We start from the raw sequence: 24,905 nt of genomic DNA on the forward strand, positions 1-24,905 counted from the left end.
TGAGTGTGCAGGAAGTCCTTCTTCCTGCCCTGTTTTACCTTTGTAAGACAAAGCTAGAAGCAAAGTATCCTCTACTTTTGCTTCTGGTGATTTCCACACAGCACTAAATGAAGAAAAGATCTGTTTTAGGCCTACCATCAGTGCTGATGGATAAATTCGATTTGGTGACCAACTGAGAACCCTGCACTTTGGAATGACTTGGTTTAGCTGACTGGGAACCCAGGTCAAGTCCACTTGACTTTGTGCCCTGAAGACGCAACCTGGGCTTCTTTCCCTTAAACTCTTCTGAAGGTTTAGAATGGAAGGAAAAACAATGCTAATCTTACTTTCATCTCTAGAACTCCTCCCCATCAATCACAAATTCAAGAAAGAGCCCTAAACCCAAAGGTCAGATTACAGAGCCGGCTGCAGAACTGAGGTGGCTCTTTAGGCTGCCCTACTTCAGCCATGGGTGCCCCTAAATAGTCCAGGACTCCATGTTGACACAAAAGTTCTTGTATGCCCTGAACCGGGAACAACACTGGCAACTCTCACTTCCACCTAACTCTATCCTAAAAAAAAAAAAAAAAAAAAAAGAGGGACTTGAACCTGTAACCTTTGGAATTTTAACATTTCAGACCATTTGAAAAGGGTTGGGGACACAGTGGGGGCCGGGCTGGACGGAGAGTGATGGAGAATGCAGGGATTCGCTGTGGATCAGGACAGCCAGTTGCAGGACTCCCTAAAGCATGCTGCTGAGTATTTCCGACACGGGGGAAGTGGTGGGGCCTTCGGGGCTCATCTCCGGGCCGGTGGGGCTGGGTAGGGCCGAGTGGCCCCCGGGGGGCGGGCTCAAGGCAGCCCAGGGCTTTGCGTCCACCAGGGCCGCGCGGTAGGGCTCCACGTAGATGCGACGTACCGCAGACCTCGCATCCTGGAGGCTGCTCTTCCCCTCCTCAGGGAGGCTTGAGGCGTGGGCCAGAACCAGGCCCCGGGACCCAACGGGGGCAGGTCCCAGCCGCTCGGCCTCCGCGGGCTCCTGGGTCAGGGCGCAGGCCCGAGACACGTGCTGCGTGTAAACGCCATCGGAGAGCGAGAGCGATTGCGTCTCGCTGTGCATGCGCAGCCAGCGGTGGTGGCGGCTGAAGCCGCCGTGGTGCTGGTGCTTAGCCGGCTTCCGCTTTCCCAGGAAGCCCAGCGGCGGCCTGGCGCTCGGCGCCATCTTGGCGTGGTTCTTGGGAGTGAAGCCGGTGAGGGTCAGGCTGTGGAGGACTTCGGCGCACGAGTGGTCGGGATCCGGCCCCGGGGGCCGGCCTTGGGGGTCCTGGCCCGATCCCAGGGGACCCTTCATGTCGTGCACCTGCAGAACGTCGGGGGCGCTGCCACTTAGGCCGCTGAGAGCCTGCTGGGCGATATCCTGTGATGACAGGTAGACCAGGTCCAGGTCTCGGGGGCTCAGGGCATCACTGGAGTCGTAGTCGCTGTCAGTGGGGAGGAAGACTTCTGAGCAGCCTTCTTCATCAGAGCAGGGCTGTGAATCTACAGAGCCAGAGACCCAGGTTAGAAAAGAGAGAGAAACTCTTAGCTGGGGCCTGCTTCTTGGGCATAGTATCCATGTGGTTGAGCCCTCCCCACCCCTGTGCCTAGAAGGGTCCTGTGCTTTGTTAACGGTCTACCTCTTGAAGGTAGCAATCATTTTTGAACAAGGGACCCCACGCTTTGGTTTTGCACAGGGCTCTATAAATTATGTAATGAGTCCTGTGCTTAGCTTAAGGGAAAGGGAGAGGAACTCGGGACAGGTCCAACCTGGACAGCGGCAGAGCGGAACCTGCCCTTATTCTCCCTGTACGCTTTTATTATTTGCTGGGCTTGTACAGAGGATGAAACAGTTTAAAAAATTGCATGCTACTCATTTATTCATTTCCTATCATTTCAGAGATGAGCTTTGCATTCGATAAAGTAGCAGGAACTTAAAAGGGGGAGGGAAAAAGAGGTGGAACTATGGGGATTGAAGTCTGGGAAACAGTTTCAGATCTTAGCTGTCCTCCACCTACTTGTTCTGTGATCTTGGGAAGGTTACTTAACTTCTTTGAGGTTCAGTTTCTTTATCTAAAATGGGAATGATAATAGAACTTCTTACCTAGGATGACTAAGGTATAAATCAATTATGTTTATAAATATTTACCTAGTTATCAAGTGTTTAAAAAGGAAAACAAAAAGGCCAAAGAAAAAACAAAAACGGAAGTAAAATGACAGGCAGAAATAAGCCTCAAAGTGCATACTATAGTGACCATAAATGAGCCACAACTTTAATTCTAAAGATATTTATCATTTAATGCACTCATTATTTATATCTACTTCTCCCCCTCAATCAGATGGTATGTTACTGTGGAGCAAGGATGTCTTAAAAATGCTTTGAATTCCCACAGAACTCATCCCAACATAGGTAGTTGGTACATACATGCTAATTTAAAAACATGCAAGTTCTCTTAAAAAGAAAAACTGCTAATCTACAAATCAGGCAATCTCAATAAAAAAAAAAAATCTCTGTAGGATTTTTGAAAGGAATTTAGTAAACTGATGTTTAAAGTCACCTGGAAGAGAAAATTTATGAGAACAGCTAGCTTTTTTTTTTAAGTTTATTTATTTTGAGAGAGAGAGAGAGAGTGAGCGAGCTTGTGAGTGCTCATGGGAATGGTATAGGGGCAGAGAGAGGGAGAGAGAGAATCTTGATCCCATGAATCGTGAGATCATGACCTGAGATGAAATCAAGAGTTGGAGGCCTAACTGACTGAGCCACTCAGGTGCCCCCCACCCTTTTTAAAAGATACAATAGGGAGGAGCCTGATTTCTGATTTACCAGATATCAAAAAATACCACGGAGTTTTGACAACTAAAGCTTTGTAGTATTGGTGTACAAATGGGCAGATGGATTTATAGAAAAGAAAAGTAAAGTCCAGAAATAGTTTTAATTCTGTGTGGTAATTTAACATATGGTAAAGATAATATTCCAAAGTAAGGGAGTAGATAGATAGATCTTCAGGATATAGTGGTGGGACAATTGGTTATCCCTTTAGTAAAATAATTAGAGAAAATCCTACCTTATAGCATATATAAACATAAATTTCATGCAGCTTAAATGTAACAGGCAAACCCTTCAAGTCATAGAAGACAATATGTTTGTAATTTTGCGGTGGCAGGGTCTTTGTAAGCAAGACAAAATCCCAGAAGTCAGAGAATTGGCTGCTAAATTTGACTACATCAGAGTTTAATACTTTGTAAAACAAATGATACTATAAACAAAGTAAAAAGGTAAGGGATAGATTGGAAGAAAACTGTGATAATATGTATAACAAAAGATTAATAACCAGAATATATAAAGAACTTCTCTAAATCCATAAGAAGACCATCCAGATGGGCAGATGATAACCCGTCCTTCAAAGAATAATTAATACAAATGGTCAATAAACATAATAAAGATGTTCAACCTAGATAGACTATAATTACTAACTAGGTGGTAGTTAGGGAAATGCAGGTTGAAACAACAAGGCATGTTTTTGCCTATCAGATTTGCTAAAAATGAAAAGAGGGATACTCTCATGTGTTGTTGATGTGTGGGAAGTCAGGGATGCTCATATAGTGATGGTGCGATCAACTAGTACCGTTCTACCGATAGCATTTTTAAGTAGACTATATTAAAAATGTGCATATCCTTTGTCCCAGCAAGTTCTTTTTTAGATATCTATGTTTGAGAAATTGTCACTGTGTATACACGGAGGCATTTACAAGCTGTTTACTGCAGTGGGATTTATAATAGTGAAAATAAGAAATAATCCTGTGGCTGAGACTGCTGTGACGGAAGACTTAGAGGCACCAAAGTATTAGGAAAAGAAAAATCACTTAAGAAAAATAGCTTACTTGCAAAGTTCTGTGAGGGAGTCCAACTTCAGGACTGGCTTGCTGATTAAAAAATACAACAGGTATTTAAAGTAAAAACCCACAGGAATACAAGGTTATAGTTACTTTGTTCATGGTGGGAAATCGGACATGGTTATCATAAGAATATTGCAGACTCCAGGGAAAAATTTTGTTTTGTAAGGGAATTAGTAATTTACACAAACAGGATTAAAGTTTCTTCTATTTTAGGAAGTAGAACCAGATGTAATCCTTTTCTTTCTTTCCTTCTTTCTTGGCTTGTTTGTTTATTTCAGGGTCAGGTTGTGAAGTGCTTCATTTTCTTTTCTTTCTCTTTTTCCTGACTATGGAAGATGATGTGTGTGCTTACTCATTGGCAGGGCAAGATTTCAGTTTTTCTCTCTAACTGCTGGCTGCTACCCAATATCTATTATCCTTTTTTGGTTACAAATCTTAAATTTCCTTTGAGACAGCAATGCACTCATGTGAAAGACTGAATTTTTCAGCTTCCCTTTCAGCTAGGTATGGCCATATAACTAAGTTATGGCCAATGATGTAGAACTGAAAGTATTGTGTGAAACTTCTGGAAGTCTGCAAAAAGGGAGCTGGCTTAGCTCTGAGGTAGGCCCCTTTTTTTTCCTCTTTCCTTTCAGTTGCCTGTAACAAGATGTGTTGGCTAGGCTCATAAGGCAACCTTGGGAAAAAAAGCCATATGCTAGTGTGGTGGAGGTGAAAAATGGAGCATGGAGTCTGAAGACCATGGAGTCCACATACCAACAATGAATTGTCTACGTGTGGGCTTCTTTCACACGAGAGAAATGAAGTATCTTGTGTGTATGACACTCCTTTTGGATTTTCTGTAACGTGGATCCAAACTTAATTCTAACTGATGTATACTAAATGTCTACTCTCAGGACAATAGGTTAAAACTTTGGGCACATCTTTATAGTGGAATATTATCCAGAAGCTACAAAGAATGAGATCAATCCATATACTGTTCTTAAATAATGTCTACCAAAAAGGACTCCCTTTTCTACTTTTCTGAGTTCTACTCATCTGTTCAAGGTTTCCCTCAAAAATAGCCTTCTTTAAGAAGCATTCCTCAACTGCCCCAGAAAAGATTGCTGCCTTCTCTGCACTTCTCTAACATTTCTTGCTTTTATTGTCCTTTGGCACTTAGCCTGTATAGACTTGTATTATTAGTTGTCTTTTTTAATGCAAATATAACATCCTGGATTCCTGGTTAAATCAGAGCCCTCTTAGGGCAAATATATTTAATTCGTCCATTCATTCAACAATGAAGATTCTGTTTTGCTTGAGCTCCTGCTATAACAGAAACAGTGTGCTTGGTGCCAGAGTGAATATGAAATTAATAAGAAATGATCTGTCTCCAGGGAGTTTACTGTTGTAATGGAAGTATAGGGCATATATGCATCTATGAGACTGGTAGAACATACATTTTATAAGAGAAGTTTAGCAAATATGATGCAGGTTTATAGGAAAGAGATCACATTTCAGTGGGACAGGATTGATAAAATACTCCATCATCTTTTATTTATTTTTTCCTTCATGTAAATAACTGTTTGTTTGTTCATTTATTTATTTAGGGGGGCGGAGGGAGGGAGGGAGCAGAGAGAGAGGGAGAGACAGAATTTCAAGCAGGGTCCATGCTCAGAAAGGAGCCCGACATGGGGCTCGATCTCATGACGGTGAGATAATGACTTGAGCTGATACCAAGAGTCAGATGCTCAACAAATAAGCCACTGAGGCACCCCATAAATTAATTTATTTCTTCATCCTCTTTGAAAAAGTGGTTTAGGCAGCTATTAATAATAAATATGCAAATGATGAGAGGATTAGAAACCAGAGAAGAAGAGGAAACAGTTCAAGTAGTCTTATTTGACTGTGATATGGGAACAGGAGGAATTTTGGAAAAGTGAGGCTACAAAAGTAAGATGCCAGCAGTTGCACTCTTGGGAATTTATCTTAGGAAAATTAAGACTATTTTCATGCAGGACTGTGTATGTGAGTGTTCATAGCAATTTTATTTGTATTATCCCTAAACTGGAAGCTACCCAAATGTCCTTAAGTGAATGAATTGTTAAATAAACTGTGGTACATCCATTCTATGGAATACTACTTATCAATAAAAATAAAGAATTCAATTTATGTAACATTCATGAAATGATTATAGAGCTGAAGAATAGATAGTAGTAGCCAGGGGTAGGGATGGGGGGATGAGTAAGGGGGAACAGAAGGAGTTTTGTGGTGATGGTACAGTTGAATATTTTGGTTATGGTAGTGATTACCCAAGTACACATGTGATACAAGAGCTATACAAGGGAGCCTGAGTGCTTGTGTGCATCTGCATGCACACGGTTACACACATGCATGCACAAGTGTGTATACATAACTAGTGAAATCTGGATAAGCTGTATGGATTGTACCAGCTTCTTGGTTTTGATATTGTACAAGAGCTGTGTAAGTTGTTGATGTTGGAGAAGTTGGGGGAAGGGTACATGGGAATTCCTGTACATTTCTTTGCAACCTACTGTTTCTCTATTTCAAAATAAATGGCCAAAAGAGAGAATTTAATTTTTTAAAAGGTAGGGTGGAGCCAGAAGTGAGTAGTAAATCTTAGATAAGGATTGTACCTAATTTTGTACTCAGTGAGTAAGCTATTGAAAAATTTTGTACTCAATGAGTAGCTATTGAAGAATTTTGAAGAAGTAATTGACAAGAGGTGTGATTTAGGATAATTATGTAGCAGGTTGGATATAAGAGGAATTGGATGGAGAGGAAACAGACAGCAGGGAGGCCAATGAGAAGGCTGTGGTCCAAGCTATGTTTCTTTTAAATATTTATCTTTTTCAGGTTGTGGGGCTGTGTAAGAGTGGTGGTTATGTGGAGGAAAATAGAAATCCAGGAAAATTATTCAAAGATGTTTACCAGGCATGTATTTTGTGCTAGGCAGATATGGTATCTGCTTTTACACAGTGCATAGAGAAAGGATTAAATAAGTAAAAAAAAAAAAAAAAACCCACATAAGATTAATTTCAGATAGTGCAAAGTTCTGTGAAGAAAATGAAACTGGGTTTCAGCTAGAGAGTGACTTGGGAGGAAGGTTCTTTTGCTAACGTAGCTAAGGGAGGAATCCCTGTAGAAAAGGGAGTCTAGGTAAGATGTTAATGATTGGAAGGAACCAGCTATGTGAAAGGTTGAGGAAAAAGTGCTCCAGACAACTTGGAGAGGCAAGTGTAAAAGCCCTGCAGTGACTAGCAGGTTTCAAGGCTTAGTGTCTGAATGATAGTATCAGCATTAAACCAGAGGAGTTAAATTGCATCAGGGTTAGGCAGTAGATTTGGGTTGGGTCGGGCAGTAGAAGAGATGGTAAATTTAATTTGGGACAGATTAAGCTTGAGAGGTTGGCCAAGATATCCCTGGAGGAGATGGGATGGGAGCCTGATGCGTTGCAAGGTTGGGGGAAGATGTTTGTGGGTAGAGGAGGAACCACTGGAGAGGGAACTGTTAAAGATAGAAGAACGGTAGGTTAACGGACATAACAAGAAGTGGTCACTTGTGAGCACCAGTGCTGGCATTGGTTTTTGGTGAAAAAGTTGGAAGGACATGAGGTAGGGAAGAAGATAGATATAAAGAGATTTTCAAGTTAAAAGGAGTGAATTGGATAACGGCTTGGGCTGAACGGCTTTAATAATCTTAAAACAAGTTTTAGAGAGCACTTTTTCTCATCCTTTGTGAGAAAAATTGGGTACCGCCAGGAATAGGGTCTCGGAACTATCAGCTGTTTTTGATGATGACAGCAACAGGTGCCATCGTTGTGATGAAGAAGAGAGGTTAACTGAAGATTTGAAACTGGGCTGGAAATAAGATCCAAAGAATTGACTTTAGTTGAACTTCCTTCTCTATCTGGTCAGTATTGTCTACTCAGCTGTCCACATGTATTCATTTGTGTCTACAATAGTAATGACATTTTCTTAGTGCTTACTGTGGGCCAGCCATTATGCTAAGTATTCTAGGTGCTTTATCCTATTTAATGCTTATAACAATTCTAATTTTGCAGATAAGAATACATACTAAAGCTTAGGCTTATTAAATTTTCTAATTCATGTACTGTTGGTAAGTAGCAGGATAGAAACTCACCTGCAGATTTGTCTCCAAAGGCCTGCCATGCTCCTATGCACTTTAGCATTTTTTTTTTTTAACGTTTATTTTTGAGACAGAAAGAGCGAGCACCTGGGCAAGGGGCAGACAGAGAAGGGGACAGAGGATCGAAAGTGGGCTCTGTGCTGACACTTAACCACCTGAGCCACTCAGGTGCCCCCACTGTAGCATTTTCATGGCTTTCCATGGAAGCTTCCTGAGGGCCGGGACCTCGTTACCTAATCTACTTTGTGTGGGACGCACACTGAGTTACATTAATTCAACTTTTAGTAAGAGCTTCTTGATATTGCTGCTGTTAGAGAAACATGTTAAGTTTTATATTAGTTTCCTGGGGCTGCTATAGCAAATCACCACACACTGGGTGGCTTAAAACAACAGAAATTTATTCTCTCACAGCCCTGGAAGCCAGAAGTCTGAAATCAAGGTGTCATTTGTGCTGGACTCCCTCCCTCTGGAGGCTCTAGGCAAGAGTGCTTTCTTGCCATTTCCAGCTGTTGGTGTTCTTTGTGGGGCATCACTCCCATATCTACTTCTGTCTTCATATAGACTCTTCTGTCTCTTGTAAGGACACTTGTCATGGGATTTAGGGCCCACCCTGATAATCCAGGATGATCTCAAGATCCTTAATTACATGTGTACCCAGACCCTTTTTCCAAATAAGGTCACATTCACAGGTTATGGGGGTTCGGACACGAACATAATCATTTTAGGGCCACCATTAAATCCACTAGAAGTCTGATAGTAAATATGACTGTAACTATAAGCAATTGTTGAGGAGTTTGTGGCACTTTCTTTCCCTTTCCAGCCCACAGTCAGGTAAAACACTCTGCAAGAGCAGTTTATACTTTGACCTCTCAGCATACAAATAGTGAACATTTATTGTTTGCAGGGGACTAAGGAGTATACAATGGTGTGCTTCAAAGGTCTGACCTTCTAATTTTCAAAGGGGAATCCTATTTTAAGACTCCCAGGAAGAGCCTGTGCTGATTCCTTCAGGTAAAGTTAGTTGCTCCATTCTCTTGGCTCTTATGGCATTTTATTTATATCTCTGTTACTGTATTTATCAAGGTTTATTATAAACTATTCATTTACATGTTTATCTCCATTATTGAACTATGAACTCCAGAAGGCATACACTATGTCTTATTTATTTCTGCTCAGTAAATGTTGAAGAAGTCAGGCAGTGAAGGAATGGACCAAAGAAGGAGTCAAGCAAAGGGGCATGCAGAATTTTCTGTATTTTCTAGATCATCTAATCTGAACATTGACATTTGAGCAGGCCATGAGGATCTCCTAACAAGACTGCAACTTAATTATCATTGTATTATTTGCTTCTTGTGCTATTTCTGTTGCATACAAAGCTTTCAGTAAAATGTTATGTTGAGTTGATTGAAACTAAAATAAATATTGAAATCTGGGAGCATAAAGAATTGTGAGATTTGATTGCCTCTTAAAAACAATACTGAAAGCAGCCTGGAAAGAGCTAATTTACGTAATCTGCCATAGAAATTCCTGAAAACAGTCACCTAAATTATTTTGTTTCATATTTGGTGATGCTTGACTTAAGGGTCAGCCTAGTTGTAGCAGAAAGAACAACTGTCTTAAAATCCGACAAACCTGGGCTGAAGTCCTATCTTGCTCCTTGACTGTGTATCTGATCTTGAGCAAATCACTTAGCCCCTCTGAACCTTTCTTCCTCTACAGCATGTCGGTATTATATTGCGTATCTTCACAGGTGCCAGGATGATTAAGTTAGATTGTTAGAAATACTTTAAGTGCCTTCCTACCCTTAAATACTGAGAAAATAACTAGAAAACGTTATCAAGAGGTGACTCATTAAAATATAGACCAGTAATCAGATAAACTTCAAGACTTTGCTGTGAGAATGCTGTTGATAATAAAGGAGAACAATAATCTCTTGTATGGTGTCTTGTGTTGGTGGTGATCTAGTTCAGTACTGTATTTCCTGACCTAGATTTAGCAGTGAATTTGTAAATGATATAACTAACTTCTTTACCATAGCTCCTAGGAGCAAGAGACATAGGAGATAAATTAAAAGAAGAGCTAGTTGTAACTGTCATAACCCAAGGAGAGGGAAAAAAGGCTTGGGTATGGAGTGGTAAATATTATCTTGTCGTTTCATGGACCCACAGTTGGGAAACACTGTTCTAGTAGGAATCTAAATATTTGACTTCCATGGTGGTTGTATTATTTATTATAAGACTTAGTGGAACCTATTGCTTAGAGTGGGATACCCCTCCCAGAACAAGCTGGGAAAATCTCCAGGATGCCAGCCAGGGCACTGAGGAGAGTTTCCAGGGACTTAGGCCACTGCCACTCCCTCCCTTCCTGGAAAAGAATGCAAAGTGCAGCTTCCATCCCCAGATCCAGGCCATATGCTCCATTAAGCATTGTAGGCACCTTGCCCAGTTGTTATTTTAATAAACCTGGTTGTGCTCCTCAATTTCCCTTACAGGGCCCACTGGGCAGGCTAGCATTGGTAGAACCTTGTGTTTCCCCTCTGACTGACCCAGGAGCTGTTTGATGAAAGTTCTGCCCATAGTATTAGTGCTGGCTTAGGAAGCTTGGCCTTTTTGCCATTGTAATGGGTGTTGCAATTCCTGGTCTCTGTGGCTCAGGCCAACAACAGCAGAGTAGAGTTGATGTGGATTTTGAGGGCGTTATGTAGAGATGACATTTCAGGAAAGAATAATTGATTTAAAGCTATTGCCTTTCTCTTAAAGGCAGGGGGCATGGCAGGACAGAAAGAAAGGAATAATAAGCAATATTTGCCCTAAAATCTATCTTCACATTTTTAATGTATCAGTGTCCAAATTTGTACTTTTTTGTGTGCTTCATTGAATCTGTTTCCACTGTGTTTGAGTAGAATTTAAATAATTTACAAATGAAGAATTTAAATAAATGGGGAGAACCTCAGGGATTTGTTCACCTTCTAATTTACCAAGAGAAATAACATCTTCAGATTCCTGCTGATTTTCTGAACTGTTTAGTTTATACTGTAATGATCTTAAAATCATCTGGAAAAAGGTTACCAGATTGGAAGATCAGAATAATCTTCAAATGCATCTGAAGGAAACAACACCCCCCTCCCCTCTGTTGCCTCACCCATGTGTCACTAGGAGAAATAGCAGTATCGGAAAAAAAAATTGCTGCTGCCTGTGACCACTGTACCCACAGAAAAGGAGTGGGAGAGAAAATACACATGTGATGGACCAAATCATTCCACCCCCTGCCATGAGTTGCCTTTCTTAGGAGCCAACTTTCCCCCTTGGGTCCTTGGGAGATGCTTAATTTTAATTGACTCGGAGGAGTTCTACTTTGTGTTTGAAAACCACACAGAAATGGGAAGTTAAAGAGTTCCACTCCCTCGCCCCCCCCCCCCCCCCACACACAGATATACACAAACAAATCCAAGGTGCTCCACAGGCTTAAAACAGAATCTTGGGTTGGCAGGTTTGTGATAGGCTCTGTATTTCCAGCCAGCTCCTCAGAAGTTAGGTGAACCCTACCCACGCAGAACGGAATTGTATTGCAAAGTTTGCTCTCTGAGCAACCCACTGGAGATGTTTCTCTAAATTGGATTTTTTCCTCTTTGTAAATGGTTTCCAAATAAAAGTAGCCACACTAGTGCAGAGGCTAGAGTATGTAGGAGCAGATTTCATTGCTCTGAAATGCTTTTGCTTTTGTGAGGGGATCTGACCACTAAATGCTTCTCCAAGCTCTCAACTGTTTCCTTGTCACTGGGTTCCATTTTTCATTTGCTTCCCTCCACGTCTTTGTGTTTCACAGCCCATGGAATCTTGGCTTCAGAGAAATAAATGGACCCAAGAGAGAGTTATATTTTAAGCAACAGAATGATGATCACTCACATTTTAGATTAATAATAAAATCCAAATGTAATTGGCCAGATCCTCCCAGTAGAGAGTGCGTGTAACCTGTCATCTGGCCAATATGAGAGTTTGGCACTTCTGTGGCACAGGAGAGGCCACCCTCATACAGCCAAGGGGGACCTTCTTAGGACCCCGTGGCCAAGAGAAGATAAAACTCTGGGAAAGTTGTGTGAGCAGAGGGCAGGTAAGGGCTATGAAGGTGGAAGTAGAATGGAAGAGCTGTTTGCAGATTTATGTAAATTGTCGAACAGCAGAGGGAATATCTATCCTGCCTTTTAAAAATGCGCTTTCAACCCCAGACCTCTCTAGCTACTGCCCTCCCTCACTCTTCTCTTCAACAGCCAAGATTTTGAAGAGTGTATCCTTACTGGTCCCATTCCTTTACCTCCCATTTACTTCCTGATCTACTTCTGTTCAGTTTATATCTCCTTCCCTTCACAAACTGCTGTCTCCAGATTACGGATGACTCCCTTGTTGAAAATAAAATAAACGACCCCAATAGAAGCTTTTCAGTTTTGTTTAAGCTCTCACTATTGTTTGACATGCTTTAATTTCTGTGACACTACTCTCTGGGTTGTTGTTGTTGTTGTTGTTGTTTTATCTTCTTCTGATGGGTTCTTCCTGCTTTAAAAAGTCTTGATGTTCTTTCCACGGGGATCCTTTCAGACTCTCCTCTCCATACTCTAACTACTCTGTCTAGGGAATCCCAAGCATTTTTGTAGCTACATCATTCGTATGTCAACAATTCTTAAATCCATGTTATTAGTCCACTTCTCTTTCCTGAGCTCCAGATCCCATAATCCTTTTCTATTGCATGTTTCTTTTTGTGTGGAATGTCCTGAAACTAACTCAGATTCAACATGCCCAACTACCCAAGCTTGTTTCTCCTTTTTTTTTTTTCGTAAATGGCATCATGATATCCAGAGACATTCAAGCCAGAAAACTTGGTATCCCTCTGTTGCTAGCTTTATAATTGATCTCCTTGATTCCAGTATTGTCCCACTATGGTCTCTTCGTACAAAAGCCAGATTTGATTTTAAAGATTTGATTCAGATTTGATTCAGACCACATCAATCCTTGCTTAAAAGTTTCCAGTGGCTTTCCATCACAAGTGGAATAAAATCCAAACTTCTTATCTTGCCCCTGCCTGGTCTGGCCCCTGCCTTTTTCTCTACCTTCTCTCTCACCAGTAGCCCCTTGATTTGTTCTGCTCCAGTGACTTTGGCTTTCTTTCATCCCTGACCCACTTCAGGGCCTATTGCTGTTTTATTGCCTGGAATATTCCAACTCCAGATCTTTGCATTACTGGCTCCTTTTTCTGTGGTTGCTTCAAATGTAATCTTCACAGATAGGTCTCTGTTGATCATCTTAGTGAATTCAACACTCTCCCTTCTCCCTGCTCATCTCCCCCGCTCATCTTGATCCCTGTTTTGCATTATATATTGGAAGTTTTTCACTTTCTGAAATTATCTTGTTTGTTTACGTTTTCATTACCATTTTTTTCTAGAATGTAAGCTCTATGGAAGTGGAAACTTTACTTTATCACTATATCCCTCCCTATTACCTCAAGAGTACAAGAAGTACCTGAAGTTATTGGTGGATAACCAATAAGTATTTTTTTAATGAGAAAATAAAAAGGCTAAACAATGTTCTTGGATCCTGAGTTCAGCCAGACTGCGTACAGTTCCCTGAACTACAATACAGCTGCATACTCTGCTTCCTTTGCCCATAAGTGCTCTCCTCTTTCCTCTTTTTTGGCTCAACTCCTGCTTATCCTTCAGTATTTTGTCACCCCATCTCCCCTCCAGGAAGGTCTCTTTGATCTTATGGTTTATGGTTAACACATCCGATAGACTTCACAGCACCCTACACATTTCCTCATCATAGCATATATGCAGTTACCCTGAAATTTTGTTAATGTATCTGTCTCCCCCACTAAACTAGCTTATGGCAGGGATGGCATTTTATTTGTATGTCCAGCTAAGTGGGAATCTACAAAACTCACTTGAGGAAATCTACTAACAGAGTTCTTTAAAAAATTATTGGGTAAATCATAGAATCCTTTGGGAATGTAAATTAGCTGTCTCTCAAGTTCTTCATTTGCCAAGTTTTGATTTTTAGGACACTGACGTTTTTAAAATATAGGAGCATACATAAGCTTACTTATAGAAAAGGTTTACATCCCCACTAAAGTGTTCTATAATAAGAGTAATAACATCAAATGTGATACCTACAATTTATTGTCTGGGATTTGAATCCAGGTCTCTGATTTCTTAGCCCAAGCTGTTTCAGCTACACCATGCTGCCCCCTATGGGACGAGCCCATATTTCAGAACTGTTTGTTAAAAATGTTAATTCTTGTTGTTGTAAAGCTTACAGAATTGGGAGCTTTTATAAGCTATAGAATCAAGAAAGATGCTTTGCCATTATTTTAATTGACTAGAAAATGGCACTAGTCTCAACATATCCTAAGAATTATATTGCCTTTGATTAGTATGCTTTCTATTTATAAGCCAGAGGTATTTTGTAGAACTCTGTGTTAACCCAGCCATGTTTTGTTCTCAGCATTTCCTTGTAAACTCCAAACTCCATTCCCAAGAGTAGAGGTGATGTGCCAGGTGTCTCCTACAGCCTGCCTGAAAGTTGTCTCCTGCTTGTTTTATCCATGATGGGGCCAACCTACTTATTTGGCTTCAGGGTCAGGATGCTTTATTTTTTATTTATTTTTATTAAAAAATTTTTTTTTGTTTATTTTTGAGAGAGAAAGAGACAGAGCGCAAGCAGGGGATGGGCAGAGAGACACAGAATCTGAAGCAGGCTCCAGGCTCTGAGCTGTCAACACAGAGCCCGACGCAGGGCCTGAACACAGGAACCATGAGGTCATGACCTGAGCTGAAGTTGGACGCTTAACCGACTGAGCCACCCAGGCGCCCCAGGGGTCAGGATTCTATTTATCCAAGATTTCTTTCTTTCCCATCTTCCACCCCAGGACACTGGTGCTATGCTGGGTGAGTTCGCCCTGAACTTTTCTCCAGGCTGGGACCTACGTCCTGCCTCTTTATTGTCCAGTGTCTATTTACTAGAGGCTGGGCCTTATCTCCTTCCTTACTTGGTTTTGGTCAGATTCCCTTGGCTGACTTGGTCCACACTTGGCACCATATCAGTCCCCATTCTGCATTTCTGAGGCCCTATCCCTGCTCTGTGTCCTTTTATATCTGGGAAACTCAGGCTAGAACTGGACTAAAGCTTCTCCACTGCTGGATGGAGTTAATCTCAGGTTATTGCCCTAGTTTCCTATCCCTCCACGTTCTGATTTTGATCCCTCTCTGCTTTTAGACTCTTACCACTATATAGTGTTTCCTCCTGCTTACTGAGACCAATGCCTCACCATAAAAGAGCCTCATGAGTGGAGATAGGACCAAGAGTCTGGTGACTGAAATACGGGTCTTTAGATCTCATTGCTTACCACTCACAGCCTTTCTTCTGTGCATCTCTGGGGATGGGGATGGGGATGCAAGACAGTCGATATGTGAGGATGTAGAGTTGATCTTCTTGAGGTTCTGCCCATCTGAGGGGTCTATCAGCTTCGTGATGGGTAAGCCACAAACTGGCTGTTTGTATCTTGCATACTGTAGAGCGTCCATGATCCATCTCATTTCGCGCCAAACTTCATCTATTTGCTTTGGAATGAAATTATAAAAGACTTTAAGTTTGTCAAACAGGTTTGAAAAAAGAGTAAGTTTCCCTGAGAATCCAAGATGATACATTTTCCACAGTACTGGTTTTGAGTAAAATATTTTCAACGTAGGTTTGCTAAGCCAGAAAATCCTGTTCTTTATCATCTCTTGTGCCTTGCATATTTTTACCTGAGAGGCTATATCATCTGGTGCAAGTCGTGGAAGATCTGAATTCCAGCTGGGACCCCCACTTTTAGCTCTGTAATAACCTTTGGCAAGTCACTAGGCCTCTTTCAGCCTCTGTTGCCTTATTTGTGAATGTAGACAAAACCTTTTTACGTATCTTTTTTTATATCTCATAGACTGCTATGATGATTGGGTGAAATGATGAATTTGTAAGTGCTTTGTACTGCACATTTCTCACACATATGAAGTGTTATTAATTCTCAGCTTAAGGTGAAATATTCCTCATTAGGGTATTGTGAGGAAGGGATATGATAAAGTCTAAATTTCAGAATATTTGAAGAAAGAAATGCAATTTTAGTTCTTCTATATGAAATAGAAAAGCACAGCATTACTGGAATATTTTGCTAAGCAGAGATTCTTGGATCTATTTTAATAGAAAAGAAATAACTTTATATATTAAACTTATTACTTTCGTACATATAAAATAAGTGCTTCTGAAGTACAAAACAGTTTAAATAGCTTATTCCTAAGTAGTTAAAATATCCTTACATTTTTAGGGTAGTCCATTCTATGTTGTTACCATTTTGGTTTCAGGGTTATCAGAAAATTACCAAAGTAAATTCAACAATATTTTCATTATAGAGTACAATTGTCATTTTTCTGAAGCATATTAGTGTAAATAAAAGTCTGCCTCTGTGGATGACAGTCTCCCAGATCTTAATAGACACTGGCCATAAACTTGCTGGTTATTCTGACTTTCCAAGGAGGGGATATTAGTTATACATTTTTTTCATGGGACCCTGGAGCTTGTGATAGGCTTTGTGTCTAATTTCACTTGGGTGCCTTTGGCAAGCCATTAACTTCTGGACCATTTACTGAACTGTAAAAAGAGGAGGTTGGACTAGATGATGCCTAAGGTCCCTTTTAGCTCTGACACTTTGTGATTTATTTTTGAAGGGCATTTGGAAAATTGGTGGCACTCAACTTCCAGGTAGAAGATGTTAATTGTATGAATACTGCAAGGTTAAGGGCTGATTATAGAAGTTTTAAAGATTAATCTGTACTTAAAGAACAGTCTTTAAGAATATCCACAACACAGAGTAGAGTCTGAAACTGTGATAGACTGCCATGTTCAGAGTGACAGGCAAGCTAGAGTGAACTAGTGTGGTCAAGAGCCATTGTCCGTTGCTTTCTATTCTGGATTTGGCAGAGTATTCAGGGCTGGTAATGAAAGCATCTGGTTGAGCTTCAGCCTTTGTTAGGCAGTGAGTTGGGCAGGAGAGTCAACAGTGGGCAGGTCATGAGGACGCATGGAGCATTGTAAAGGGGGCGAACTGAAGTTCAGCAGGTAAAACCAAAGTGGGAATCCTAGAGGAGACTTGGACAGATTTTCTTGTTGGTATTGTTGCTCTCTCAGCTGGCTTCTACTGGTCCTACCTCATGTAGCACTCTTGTCTCAAAGTTATCTTAAAGGCACTACTGACTGTGGACAGCTTTTAGAGTGCCTTCTAAGGACAGGAACTGTGCATTTCTGTCTTTTGTTTTTGGCTGTGCAAAGAGTAGCTACTCAATAGTGATTGCTCAGTGAGTGAATGAATGAATGAATGGTTACCTAATTCTTTACATCTCTACCCCCCAACAGAGTTATGAGTATTAAGTAAGATAATGTAGATCGTGCACTGTATAAAGTATACATTGTTGTAAAGTTTTAAGTTGTTAAAATGACAATCATGATTATTGTATGAAGCTGAATGTGGCCTCCCCCAAGATATGCCCATGTCCTAATCCCTGGAATTTGTGAATATTGCCTTCTATGATAGAAGAGTAAATATTACCTTGTCTACCAAACTGGGTGATTCAGTTAAGGATTTTGAGAAGGAAGTTTATCTTGGATTATTGGGCTGGACTCTATTTCAATGACAAATGTCCTCATAAAGACATTCTTACAAGAGTGAGGCAGAGTGAGATTGGCAGACAGAAGAGAAGGAGGCAGTGTGACCACAGAGCAAGAGATTGAAGTGATGTGGCCACAAGTCAAGGAATGGCAGCAGCCACCAGAAGCTGGCAGAAGCAGAGAACATGTTCTTCCCTAGAGCCTCCAGAGGGACTATGGCCTGACCAACACCTTGATTTCAGACTTCCAGTCTCCAGAACTGTGGAAGAATAAGTTTCTGTTGTTTTAAGTCACCTGGCTTGTGGAATTTGTCTCAGCAGCCCTAAGAAACTAATACAATTATTAATAATCCACATACTCTCTTTGGATAAGATTATTTCAGCCTTATTGCTGAGGATGGATAGTGAGATTTAGCGTATAGATTTTAAAATTGTCTGTATAAACAATGTTTATTTGTTATTTTTTCTCGGTGATGAAGTGGAGAAGTATTAACTGAATAAAAATGTAAAACATTTGTACAGGGAGGCCCGTGGCCTGAGTTTAGCAGACTTAGCTAAGTAGCTCTAAAAGCAGTACAATTTTCACCCATTTTACCTTATACTGTTGATCTAAAAATAACTGACAACATAATCCCCCTGATTTTAAGGTCCAAATTCAGCTTCTAAAGACTTGCTGACACATTTTTAAAAAGAAAGACCATGAACTCCCTAGGTCTGTTGGTTAAAAGTTCTGCATCCATTTCTCACCCTGCCCTTTAAAATTTTTGGTTTTCATCCCATAAATTACACCCTTTCTCTGTGCTCAGGCAAGATAATATTTTTATTAAAATGTAAAGGTGATTGGTTTTCTCACAGCACAGTTACAAGGTGCTTGAGGGGATGATAGATTGGCTATATTTAATGAGCTGTGTTTCTATTACAGCTTAGGAGCATTTGAAGCATTACAGCGTATAAATTATAGCCTAATTGCCCTTTAGGCTTTAGCAGCTCAAAATATGCCAAGCTCCAAGTCTCTACACTGTGACATTTCTGCTGTGTGTGCTGTCTATAAAACCTGTATGCCTTATCTATGAGTTTCTACACCTCCCCTGGTCCAGGCCCTCCCCTTTTCTGGCTGCACTCTTTGGCTTCTTTTCCTCACCATATTTACATAGACTCCCTTGCTCTTTACAGTGTTTGGTTTGTATAGTGACTTCAACACTGTCTTAGATCTGGAATCATACAAATGCTCTCGTGGCTGGCGGTTGCCTCTGCAGGTTATGGTGTGTGGTGGGCTGAGCTGTGAATGCCAGCGGGTGAGTGGCTGCAGCTGGTTTTCATTCTGAGTGGGAGAGCGGATTGAGAAACCCAACGTAGATAAGGGGAGAGATGATACTGCATTATCTCTAGTCAGTGAAGTTATCTATGTTGGATGGAGCAAAGCAGCCCACTGAAGGCCTGGGTACAGGAGATGATCTGGGTTTACCCTGGCGTAGAAGTGATTTTTTGAACCCTTTGGGAATTGGCTTTTATCCAAGTCTACGTGTACCTGGCTGGCTGGAAGGAGAGTATGTAGAGGGGGCTCTCAAGTTACCTGCTTTGGGAGACTAGAATGGGCTGCAATTTTGAAGAATTGCTGGCCGGGGCTGCCTTTATCCATCCCACTTAATGGTGTGTTGAAAGGGAAAAGAGAAAGAGGCAATGGAGCCCTAAGCTAGGTGAAAAAGAATGGAGCAAGGAGTAAGAGTGGGAGTAAGAGTAAGAATGGAGCCAGGAAGTCCTGAGGGGTCTGAGACTGAGAAAGACTGAAAAAAGTCAGCTTTCTTGTTGGATGAACACACTGGATTCAGGGAGGCTTAAGTGGAATAAAAGCAGAAACAGAACCTAAGGCATGGTTATAGAAGTGTTTCTCTAAAAATATTTATGGTTGTTAAAGAAGTCATGAAATATTAGGGCCAACCAGGCCCTTCAAAGTCATTCAGTCCAAATCTTTCATTTTACATACGAGAAAATTGGGGCCCTGGAGAGCAAACAAATTGTCCATTACTCCAAGGCCTATAGGTAGAACTCAGGACTAAAAATGTATGCTTATTGATTTCTGGTCATTGTTTTCTTCTGCTCCACGTCCATTATATTGGGTTCAAAAGATAAGCCGGTCTTTCCTATTCTCATGCCTCATTCTTCCCTTTCCCGCTCCTTCCCCATATCGATGTTCCACGTTTACTGGAAATGAAATAAATGCCACAAATGTTTGAATTTTTGAACACCACGTTCTCAGGTTAAGGAAACATGTGATTTATTAAAAGGTTTATTTCTTTAGTCTGAGAGGTCGTCTAAGGTATCTCATTTACAGAGCGGGAGAAGTAGAATAAGATTTGTCTGCTCACCACTTTGCGAGTGTATTATAATATCGTCTTCCTGAGTTCTCAGTAAATTCCAAATCAGAGCATTTTTCCTACTTATTAATGAATAAATGAATACATAGTTTACTGCGTACTTACTATGTGCAGGCAGTGTGCTCAGTGCTTTACATGTGCTATCTTTTAGAATTCTCTCAGTAACACTATGTGCTAGTGGTAGTATTACCTTCCCTATTTTACAGATTAGGAGGTTGGACACAGAGGACACAGCATTTCTCTCCTAAATGATTGTAATAGCTTCATATTTGATTTACCTACTTTTGGTCTTCCCCTTAAATCCAGGAATGATATGCAAATTATCTAGTGAGCATAGCCAATGAGAATGAGTGTTTACAAGAAATAACCAGTATGTCCATACCACTGCAAAGGACTATTCCTCACCTTGAATCTATCCTAAATAGCTATGAGGGCCTATAACTTACTTTCTCCAAGACTTTGGCTAGGGCCCTCTTACCTACAGAATAAAGTACAAATTTCTTACCATAGCCTTTAATAAAGCCCTGTGATCTGATCTCATTGCTCCTTTCATTCCTGCCTACTTTCTCACTACCTTCACTCAATTTATGCCCCAACCAAGTGACTACTCATTATTCCCAAAATACCATTTTTCTATTCTTCCTGCCTTATCTGTTTATACTTTTGCTTTGAATGCCTCTTACTGTGGTCCAACCTGTCCCTCCAGACCCAGCTTGGGTATCAGTTACATCTTCTATGGCAACTTTTCTTATACCCAAAAATATAAGTAAATTTTTACTTCTTTGTGTTGACAAAAAAAGATTTTTTTTGGTAGTTTTCTTTTGGCACCTAACTCATTTTAAAAATAGTATTTATACACATTTCTCGTCTATCCTACTGGATTTTAAACTCCTTACAGTCAGGGACCATATCTTATTCAACTCGGTATCTCTCTTGCAGTGCCTGCCATCTGCATGTTCAACAAATATTTACCAAATTGAACTGAACATGTATCATAGTGATATTTATCATGGGATATTACTATTATACTCATTTTGTGACTTGGGTAATATAGGCAGAAAGATCATAAGATTTGTCCAAAGGACTTAGAGGCAATTTCAGGCGAGATTCAAATTGTCTTGATAATTAATTAGTGCCCCTGTCACAAGAACCTGAGGTGTCACTTAGACCATAGACAGGGAGCACATTTTCTGGCCCCTGTAGCCACACATTAAAGCGTCAGCTCTGCCAGAAAGAAGTCTAAACCATGGGGAATCTCAGGTCCAATTGGATTTGAGTTAACATAAACTGGTGGGTCATCTTCTCTGTTTTCTCTGGGATATTGAGTTAATACAATTTTTCTTTCTGTTAGAATTATCAGTGGGCTCCCAGGTAAGAATACTAATCTGATCACTACTTCCTCTGGCAGTGGTTTTTCTCTCCAATATGGGAATCCACCTCTACCCACCATAGTGACTGATGCAGTCCTTAGTAACACTGTGATTTATATGTAGCTCTTTCTTAAGCCTTTGTTTAAAAACTCACATCTTCCTAAACTCCACATTTTAACCAAATCAACAGGCTCTTGCATACTGTTGTCTTTAAGTAAACCCAGATTGCTGTTCTTTCTCATGCTTGGTTCTCATTCCCTCCACCCTGCCACTTCTTCCTTCCTTCCACCTCAGAAGAAATAAACGATTACCTGAATGAAATCTAACACTTGCTGGTGTCTTTGTTTGGCAGCTGCAACCTCGCTGTCTGAGATGGCTTCCCTCAGGGACTGTTGGGTATTCAGAGAATTCAGCTCCACAACAGCAGAAAGGCGGCAATACAGACTAATAAATTTCTCCCTGTAGCTGCAAAAATGAACTGGAAAATGGACAAGCAAAATAAAACATGTTAAGATCTGGTATCAAAATAGAGAAATTCATACCTCAGAGAAAACAAGTTGAATGAAAACATGATTTATTAATCCTATCAGTGGAAAATATTAAGCCATAAATAAATTATAAATGTGCTCTTTAGGGGCCAGTTGTCTGGCTTTAGTCAGACAGTATTCCCTTTTAAGGTTTACCAAGTCCTGGTAAGGCATGGGGAAGTGGGGTTGGCTCAAGCTGCAGTTTATGTTCGGCTCCTAAAGTTGAGGCTGTGTGTAAGTATCTATATCTATATCTATATCTATATCTATATCTATCTATATATATCCCTCTCTATGTATCTGTGTGTGTGTATATATATATATATATATATATATATATATATATATATTCATTTCTGAGAAAATAAATTTGCTTATCACTTTAAAGGGAAAAAAAAGTCAAGTAGCAATTTGCAACCTAGTTTTGGTTTCCATGTCTGATTTCCAGTAAGTATCTTATATGCTTCTTTTCAAGGCCAAAAGTCCCAGAAGATGCAAGGCATACTTCTCTCAGGCTATCTTTTGTCTGGCTGGAAAACTTCCCAGAGGACCTGGTATGATGGGTTTTGATCCTTCTCCTGCCTCTCTGCTTCCCAGCTGCCCTGGAAGGAGATAGACCATTTTTGTCTTTGGCAGACTTGGCCTTCCTCTCTCAAAAGATAATGGGCCAGAGGCCAGGGGAAATAGTCTAACGTTTATCTCCATCTTGGAGGAGGGAGAGAGGAGTGTGGGACTCAGCCTCATGCAGGTACCCTGAGGTGATCAGATTTTCCATCCTTCTCTACCTGGCTCTGATCACATACCATAACATTAGATTCCAGTGAGCTGAGGAAAGCATCCTGAATCATAGTGTAGTACCAGTTTCTTCATGGCCATTGTTGAATTTGCAGACTCACTTTCCAGGAACCTCATTTACTCTGTGTACCTCTGACTTTCCTAGTTTGTTCCATGCTTTGGAAATAGGGCTGTTACAACTCCAAAATTGGTGGAAACATTTCTATTCTGGCTTCTTTAGTGAAGAATTCTAGGAAGAACATCTAATTACTGCCCTTGGGCCTCTTTGCTATTGATTCCAAAGACCTAGACCTGGACATTTAGGGAAGCTAAAACCACACTACCTTAAAACGAGGCATCTTGTCATCTCCACACCTCAGTAGGAAGCCCTACTTCTCTGTAGAGTGAGAGATTTCTGTGCACCTTACAATTTCCATCTTACCGCTGCCTACTTGCTTGCTTGATTTCCTCCTAGGATGAATCTCTGGTGTGTGTAAGGATAATCTGCTCTGTTTGTGTTTCCTCATATGGAAGTAGAAGAGAAGAATGGAGTGAGGGCTTCTGTGGATCATCCTTATTCCAAGTGTGCACCATTTAAAGGAGGTGTTTCTCAGTTCTAGGCTTGGTTTTTCTCTCTGGTATCAGATCCTTCCTTCCCACTTCCTGTGCAGCACTTCTTTGCCTAACTAATTTCATAGAAGAACTAATTTCATGGAACCTCTCTGGAAACGACAAACTATTGAACTTCTCCCAAAACACCTACTTTTCATGCTATTTCCTGCTTAAAGACTTCTACAGAGGGGCGCCTGGGTGGCGCAGTCGGTTAAGCGTCCGACTTCAGCCAGGTCACAATCTCGCGGTCTGTGAGTTCGAGCCCCGCGTCGGGCTCTGGGCTGATGGCTCAGAGCCTGGAGCCTGTTTCCGATGCTGTGTCTCCCTCTCTCTCTGCCCCTCCCCCGTTCATGCTCTGTCTCTCTCTGTCCCAAAAATAAATAAACGTTGAAAAAAAAAATTAAAAAAAAAAAAAAAAAGACTTCTACAGAGCTCCTTCTTGACTTCAGGACAAAAATCAAACCTCTTTTTAAAACATTTTTTAATAGTTATTTTTGAGAGAGAGAGAGAGAGTGCTAGCGAGCATGAGCGGGAGAGGGACAGAGATAGAGAGGGAGACACAGAATCCAGAGCAGGCTCCAGGCTCCAGGTTGTCAGCCCAGAGGCCCAACGCATGGCTCGAACCCACAAACCATGAGATCATGACCTGGGCTGAAGTCAGATGCTTAACTGACTGAGCCACCCATGCTCCCCAAACCTCTTATCACCATAAGGAAAGAACCTTGCAATATATAGGATTTGAATATATCTTCAATCATATCTTCCTTCCATCACGCAGCCACCCTTCACCTTCCACTCGAGTTGATCCTAAACTTCGATCAGGCTGAATTTATTACAGGTCTTGTTACACTTCCATACTTTCGCACATGCCTTTTTCTTGTCCTCAAATACCCTTTCCTACCAGTGTCTTCAGGTCACACCAATATCCTCAGGTCAGCTTCTTCTGATACTCTAAGATCCAGTTTAAAACTGTGTCTTCTCTGCAGTGAAATCTTCACTGACACCTCTTCCTCTGCAGGTGGAATTAGTTTCTCTTTTGTGCTCCTGGAGCACTTGTTTCTAAATGTATCGGGACACTTACCCTGCTTTATTATAATTACGTGTTTACTTGAATGCCTTGGTATTAGACTGTGATTTCTGGGAGGGCAACAGTCATGTCTCCTATTTTTATTTCCTCAAAATCTGGAACATTATAACTTCTCAACTGATGTTTATTGATTGAATGAACAACAACAAAAAAATGCATATCCTGGTCGGAAGAGGGCAGACCCTTCCTCCAAAGTGTCCTCTTTCCCTCTGTTCTCTCTTCTCTCTGTGCTCTTGATTTTCCTGTTTTGAAAGGTGTATTTCAGGTCTGTGATATTTGCTGGCAGTTCTACAGGAAAGAGTCACCATTACTTCGTAGCTTACTCTTGACCCTTGTAACTCCCTGAATGTGTCTTTATGCCTTTCAAGGAGGGATTATATCCTGTTAGCACTTGACAGATGTCCTCTCTTGGCTAGA

The 24,905-nt window shown here is 40.9% G+C and overlaps 1 protein-coding gene across 1 annotated transcript in view; it reads right to left on the reverse strand.

Moving 5' to 3' along the window:
• Nucleotides 1-583: 583 nt before the first annotated feature.
• The window catches only part of ANKFN1 (ankyrin repeat and fibronectin type III domain containing 1), a 241,738-nt gene continuing 217,416 nt past the window's right edge, over nucleotides 584-24,905 (reverse strand). The window contains exons 17-19 of the mRNA XM_032591208.1: nucleotides 21,800-21,966; nucleotides 15,454-15,667; nucleotides 584-1,518 (exon numbers count right to left, since the gene is read on the reverse strand). Coding sequence (XP_032447099.1) covers nucleotides 722-1,518; nucleotides 15,454-15,667; nucleotides 21,800-21,966 — 1,178 coding nt within the window. The 3' untranslated portion in view covers nucleotides 584-721. The remainder of the gene's footprint in view (nucleotides 1,519-15,453; nucleotides 15,668-21,799; nucleotides 21,967-24,905) is intronic.

Source organism: Lynx canadensis, chromosome E1, assembly GCF_007474595.2.
Source record: "Lynx canadensis isolate LIC74 chromosome E1, mLynCan4.pri.v2, whole genome shotgun sequence".
NCBI lineage: Eukaryota > Metazoa > Chordata > Mammalia > Carnivora > Felidae > Lynx > Lynx canadensis.